Genomic DNA, 6743 nt, shown 5'->3' on the forward strand with positions numbered 1-6743 from the left:
CTACTGGACGGCGTTGCCTCTCTGCTGCCTGTATCTCCTCATGCTCCTGGGCAACTGCACCTTACTCTGGATGATAAAGACAGACCACAGCCTCCACACACCGATGTACTATTTCCTCTCCATGCTGGCCATGGCAGACCTGGGCTTGTCTCTCTCCACCCTGCCTACCATGCTGGCGATTTTCTGGTTCCAGTCCACCTCCCTCCACTTTGAAGCATGCATTGCCCAGATGTACTTCATCCACTCCTTCTCTGCCATCGAGTCTGGGGTCCTGGTGGCCATGGCTTTTGACCGCTTTGTTGCTATTTGCTACCCTTTGCACTATGCCTCTGTCCTAACGAACTCCCTGATAATGAAGGCAGGGGGGATGATCTTCACACGGGGCATCTGCGTGGTGATACCTGTTGCTGTCCTTATTAAGAAGATGCCTTTTTGCAGGTCCCATGTCCTGTCTCACTCCTTCTGCCTGCACCAGGACATGCTGCGGCTGGTTTGTGGGGATGTCAGGGTCAACAGCTTGTACGGGCTGACCGCAGTGATCCTCACCAAGGGACTGGACTCCCTGACCATCCTTCTGTCTTACGTGATGATCATCAGAGCCATCTCCAGCATCGTCTCCCAGGAAGCACGAGCCAAAGCCTTCAGCACGTGCATCTCCCACCTCTGTGCCGTCCTGATCTTCTACATCCCGCTCATTGGCTTGTCCATCACTCACAGGTTTGGGAAGCACCTGCCCCCGCTCACTCACACGCTCCTGGCTGATGCCTATCTCCTGGTGCCACCTGTCCTGAACCCACTCGTGTACAGCTGGAAAACCAAGCAGATCCGCAGGCGGATCCTCATCCTGCTCTGCCGAGGAGGGACCCAGCGGCGGGTCTAGTCCCAGAGTGGCCATGCCCCAAGGCTCCTCCTTCCTGGACGAGTTGCTCATGGGCAATATCATCTCCTGGAGAAAACCACTCCTGCTCCATCACTTCCCAGGAGAAACCTGCCACCTCTTCTGCAATACAGCCCTTCCCTCTCTGTGGAGGAACAGGTAATAGCAAATCACATTATTCCACCTCCCATTTCGGGATGCCTCACTTCTCAGAAAGCCTGCAAGAGAGCAAGAGCTGGAGTGGCCATGTGATTAAGCTGTCCTCCTTGCAGACAAGGACATAAAAGACTGCTGAGAGCAGGCTTTCATCACTGTGAGCAGCAGGTTTGGTCTCTGAAGCAATACAAATAGTGTTGCTAGACTTGTGCTTTTAATTACAATATCCCTGTATCAGTTTGTTACAGGAAACTGCTGGTTCCCAGAGTTGATGGTCCCTTTCAGCCCACACAGCCTATGATTCTACGATTCTATGATTCCCAGCCCTTCTGGAGGTAGCCTTTCATACAGAAACAGAGAGCAGCTACTGCCTTGTAGCCCTGAGAGGTCCGTGTGAAGCTGAGTAAAGAAATTCATAGTAGTTTTGATTTGTATTTATTCTAAAAACTTCTTACTCACTTTACAGCATAATGTGGCAAAGTACCTTAGAACCATAGAATTATGGAATTATGTAGGTTGGAGACCTTTAAGTTCATCAAGTCCAACCATCCCCCAGCACTGCCAGGTCCCCACTGACCCCTGCCCCTCAGCACCACAGCGCCACAGCTGGGAAGCCCCTCCAGGGATGGGGACTCCACCACTGCCCTGGGCAGCCTGGCACAGCCCTGGACAACCCTCAAGGGCAACAAATTGTTCCTCATGCTGCCCGTTGATTCGGGTTTGTGGTATGAAGCGTTCTCTTTTGAGGCCTGCCCACATCCGCTCCCCCTGAGCCTGGCCACTCTCCAGCTGTCTCTGACTCACTGCGATTTGATGGTGTCATTTAATCATTAACAGGACCACGTGTCTTCTAACGTTTGCTGTTTGCTTTTCTATATTTGACTTTCCATTGACGGTGCCAAAAGCAATAATGTACATACCAATTTTTCTACAAGTGCTTTCCACCTGTCGATCCCTCTCTCTTATCTGCGTTTGCTCAGCCTGGTACCTACAGACTACAGTTCCCATCACAAAAATCCCTTTTGCCAGCAATCAGTGTAAGTTGTCATCTTCTACTTCACACCAGCACCTTCACAGTCTGGTAAGTACAGTAGATCTGATCTGAAAGTACAGTTTTGGTCCCCTCCCCCTCAGTAGGACCTTGAGGGGCTGGAGCGTGGCCACAGAAGGGCGACGAAGGTGCTGAGGAATGGTCTAGAGCCCAAGTGTGGTGAGGAGCAGCTGAGGGAGCTGGGGGTGCTGAGCCTGGAGCTGTGGAGGCTCAGGGGAGACCTTCTGGCTCTCCACAGCTCCCTGACAGGAGGCTGGAGCTAGGTGGGGGTCAGGCTCTTCTCCCAAGGAACAAGGGACAGGAGAAGATGAACCGGCCTCAAGTTGCCCCGAGGGAGGTTGAGGTTGGACCCAAGGAACAATTTCTTGACTGAAATGATTGTCCAGCCATGGCCCAGGCTGCCCAGGGCAGTGGTGGAGTCGCCATCCCTGGAGGGGTTTCCAAGCCGTGGAGATGTGGTGCTGAGGGACATGGGTCAGTGGGGACCTGGCAGTGCTGGGGGAACTGTTGGAGTTGATGATCATGAAGATCTCTTCCAACCTACCTGGTTCTGCGATGCTACAAACACAGGTGTGAAAATAAACCACGTCCAGATGCCATCTCACTTTCTTCTTGTTCCGGTCAACATTTGTGGTTTGTACCAATCCCACATTTTAGTCACATATGCAGCTTTCCTGCTGGCGCAGGTCACCACGCACACATCCAGCAGTGGGTTCTGCTGGGTTTGTCTCAGCAGATTTCACAGGGTTTTCTTCCATCACTCTGCAGTTGCTTTTCTCAGTGATAAAATTTCATCTGCTCTGCAAGACATAAAAAATGAGCTCTAACTATGAAGTTAAAGGAGTCTATAGACAAGCTCTGAAACTGGGTCAGATCTGGGATACTCTGATGCATACCATTGTGAGATTTTTTTATTATTATTATTTTTAGCAGCAACTGTCCAACTCCTCTGCTTATTCAGCGTTATGAGGCCCTGTTAAGTTCCAGGGAACCTGGTAGTAAATCAGCATGAATGGGGTGATCCTGAGAAGGATTACAATGGTCATTGGGAAAGTTTGTTTTATCTCTGGAATTGGACATGGACTAAGGTTCTGACCTCATTTAAGAACACAAAATCCTCTGTTTATGCCTCCATATCCGTATGTTTGCACATTGCCAGGCACAGCAGCTTTTAGCTCCATGTAAACAGATTCCATACATTAATCTCAAGCGTGAAGAATAAAGTAGGTCACGGCTGAGGCCAAAATGAACTGAACATTTAAGTACACAAAGTGAGATCCTGTAAAAGGGCATAGAGCTTTTCTAGGCTTCTGGGTTTCCCTAGATGCAGCTCTGTGTTCAGTGTTCAAATCAGAGACTACATGTGGGCCTGGAGTCCAAAGCTCCCATGATGGTCAGAGGTGGTGAGTCGATGCTGTCCGTGGAGCTCTGCAGCACATCTGCTCTAAGGTGGGCTGACATGCTCTGTAGGTCCAAACAAGGAAACCTCAAACTAAATCCTACCCCCAAAACCACATCCTAGATAGCAAACATCTTAAATTTCACCCAGTGAGTGTGACCCATTGGAGATGTTCAGAGGTCATGTATGAACAAACCCTCAGCTTTTCCCCCACCAATATCCTTCAAGAAGCTCGAGCTGGGTTATAATGACTGGGTTTCAGAAATTGCAGAATAATCCTGATCTCCAGCTGTGGGAGAAAATGAGGCATCATTGCTGCTGAGGTTGACCTTGCTGGATCATGCGGGAACCTGGCCAGCCCATATCTGGAAGCTGTTGCCCATTGTCACCAGGGGGTGGCTCTCCCATGTCCTCCTCATATTCTTCCTCCTCTCAGCACCTTACTGAGATGAATCTTGTGGCTCTTTGCCTTACTGTTGTGTCTTTTCTTGCAGAGAGGGGGAGTTTTTACAGCCTCATTTAGAAACCTGTGAACCCACAATAGTGCAAGGGATGGACTAGATGACCTGTTCAAGGCCCTTTTGACCAAATCCTCTATGATTTCTAGGATTAGCACAGAACAGATAGCATAAAACTGTATCATCATGGCTTTGATGGTTCTGAGGGCACTTGGTTAGATATTCATCTTTGCTCCTACTGCAGGGTCCTGCAGTACTGACTCTGGGTTACAACATCCAGAATATATTGCCCAGTAACAGCTTCAACTTTAATCATCAGACATCCATTTTGATGGGCAGCAGGAAGGTTTCTGTCCAGCCTCTGTGCTCTCATCTCCTTATACTCACTAGAAATTCATCTTCTGTATTGCAATGGTCAAGAGAAGTTTCCAGGCACCCAGATAAATTTTGTGCTTCATGCAAGTCCTCCCAGATCCAGGCCTACCTTTTATGATACCACCCACCACACTGATACTGACTTGATCTAGTTCCATGAAAACTGCCTTCAGTGCCTGCACTCCCTACATCTTCTTCCTCACTGAGGTGGGACTAGTTGTATGTGCCCATTGCAGTGTTCTTAAGTGAGTTCATCAGACTAATGACCTCAGAGAAACACCTCATTCCTCCTAACTTTGACAATGGAGAAAGCAGGTGGTGACTTTTTCATAGCATCATAGAACGGTTGGGGTTGGAAGGGACAAAACCCCTGCAGGGAGCAGGGACATCTGCAACTAGAGCAGGTTGCTCAGAGCCCTGGCCAACCTCCCCTGGAATGGTTCCAGGGATGGGGCAGCGACCACCTCTCGGGGCAACCTGGGCCGGGCCAAGGTCTCATCACCCCCAGTGTAAAACATTCCTTCCTTCTCTCCAGTCTCAATCTCTTTGAGTTTCAAACCATTCCCCCTTGTCCTGCCCCAACAGGCCCTGCTCAAAAGTCTCTCCCCAGCTTTCTGACAGGCCCCTGGAAGTCCTGGCAGGCCCCAAGAAGGTCTCCCCAGCTGGAGCCTTCTCCTCTGCAGGCTGCCCAAGCCCAACTCTCTCCTGCTGGGCTCCCAGCAGAGGGGTTTCCCCCTCAGGTCATGGCTGGGGCTCCTCTGACCCAACAGGTCCATTTCTTTCTTGTGCTGACTTTATTCAGCGATACCTGCATTGCCCTCCCAGGCTCTGACCTTGTTAAACACTCTTCTAAGAAACGGAATGCAGAGAAGACGGCCTCTTTAGGGCATAAAAGCCAGCACCCTGTGGGACCTGAGTAGAGTACCCCATGGCTGGCCCTACAGCCCTCGTTGCGTCTCATCTTCTGACCTTTGTGATGATGCCGGACATCACTGGAGAAGTGCCCCAAAGCCCTAAAAAAACACCTCTCCCATCAGTCTTCCCTGATTCTCCCGTTTCCCATCTCCTGGGGTTGGACTCAATGTTCTTAAAGGTCCTTTCCAACCTAAATGATTCTATGATTCCATAACCCTGCAGGCTGGAAAACACCACTGTGTGCCCAGGGCTGCCAGCAGGACACCAGGCAGCTCCACAGGAGATCTGTTAATCAGTCTTTGTCCAATAAGCAGAATTTCAGTCACAGAATCATTTCCCAAGGGCACTTTATTCTTAAAGGAAGTGCAATATTTATGAGCCCAAATTCTAAAGGAAATTTTCCCTGCAGTCCTTTGAATTTACATTGGTGTAAATGCTTTTGGCTGCTTGCTCTGTTCCACCACCCTCTTTGAGAAACCATTTCAGAGATAGAATCATAGAAATTAGAGTTGTTGTGGTTGGAAAAGAACATCAAGTCCAACCATTAATCCAGCACTACCAAGTCCACCAAGCTTACATTAGACAACTGGTCTGTGGAACAAACAGAAAATTATATCTGCATGGGCAGCAACTTCACTCAGTGTCAGTTACTCATACACCAAATATCACCCCCCCTTGGTCCTTCCCCTGGTTCCTTTTGAAAGCAGTCTCCTCTGATAACATTTTCTCAATTGCCAGATTGCATTTTGACCAGTTAGATGACATCACAGTGATTTATTTTGAAGAAATCACTGCAGAATAGCAATGTAATGTTGTTACAGTCCCTACCCACAGCTCCACTCTCATTTCCTCACCACTGTTACTGAGATGCCCGTTGTGATATCTTCTTAAAATCATAATGTTATTGCAGGATGATGAAGGTGAATGGACACATTTGGCCTTATCAGAATGAAACGACTTCAACCTACAGAATACAAGACATGTTGATAAGATGAAAACCCAAAGTCATGTCAATCTTTTCAAAATTATGTTCTGGAATTTCTGTCTCTCTGCACCTTGTGAAACAGAGCGAATTAAAAAGTGAAATTCCTGCATCATGCATGAACTGCGATCCAGCCATCTTGATCCAGGTGTAGCCAGGCAACCTGGAAACCCTTTGGATTCATTGATTGGCACCATTCTTCTTCTTTCTTCTAAGAAGGACATCCTCCTGCAGAGCAGATCACAGCTGGTCCTGCCCCCATCAAGCACCTGGATCCATTTGATCCCATTTTCAGCACTCAAGGATACACCTAAAGTGAAATATTCTTTCCACACACACATTTTTGTTTGCTTTTATTCAAACAGTAGTCTCTCTACAATGGACATCAAGTTGGTCATGAGCCAGCAATGGGCCCTCGTAGGCAAAAAGGCCAATGGTCTCCTGGGGTGTAAGGAGGTCCCTGAGGACAGATGCTTGTCCAAGAGACATGGCACACACCACTGTGTTTCATAGAATCATAGAATGTCTGG

General features: G+C 48.7%; 1 protein-coding gene across 1 annotated transcript in view; it reads left to right on the forward strand.

The window, feature by feature from the left end:
- LOC103775214 (putative olfactory receptor 51H1) overlaps positions 1-880 on the forward strand; it is a 978-nt gene extending 98 nt beyond the window's left edge. The window contains exon 2 of the mRNA XM_008942656.1: positions 8-880. Within this exon, the coding sequence (XP_008940904.1) occupies positions 8-880 (873 nt within the window). The remainder of the gene's footprint in view (positions 1-7) is intronic.
- Positions 881-6743: the final 5863 nt, after the last annotated feature.

This window comes from Merops nubicus, unplaced genomic scaffold, assembly GCF_000691845.1.
Source record: "Merops nubicus isolate BGI_N331 unplaced genomic scaffold, ASM69184v1 scaffold11206, whole genome shotgun sequence".
Classification (NCBI taxonomy): Eukaryota; Metazoa; Chordata; class Aves; order Coraciiformes; family Meropidae; genus Merops; species Merops nubicus.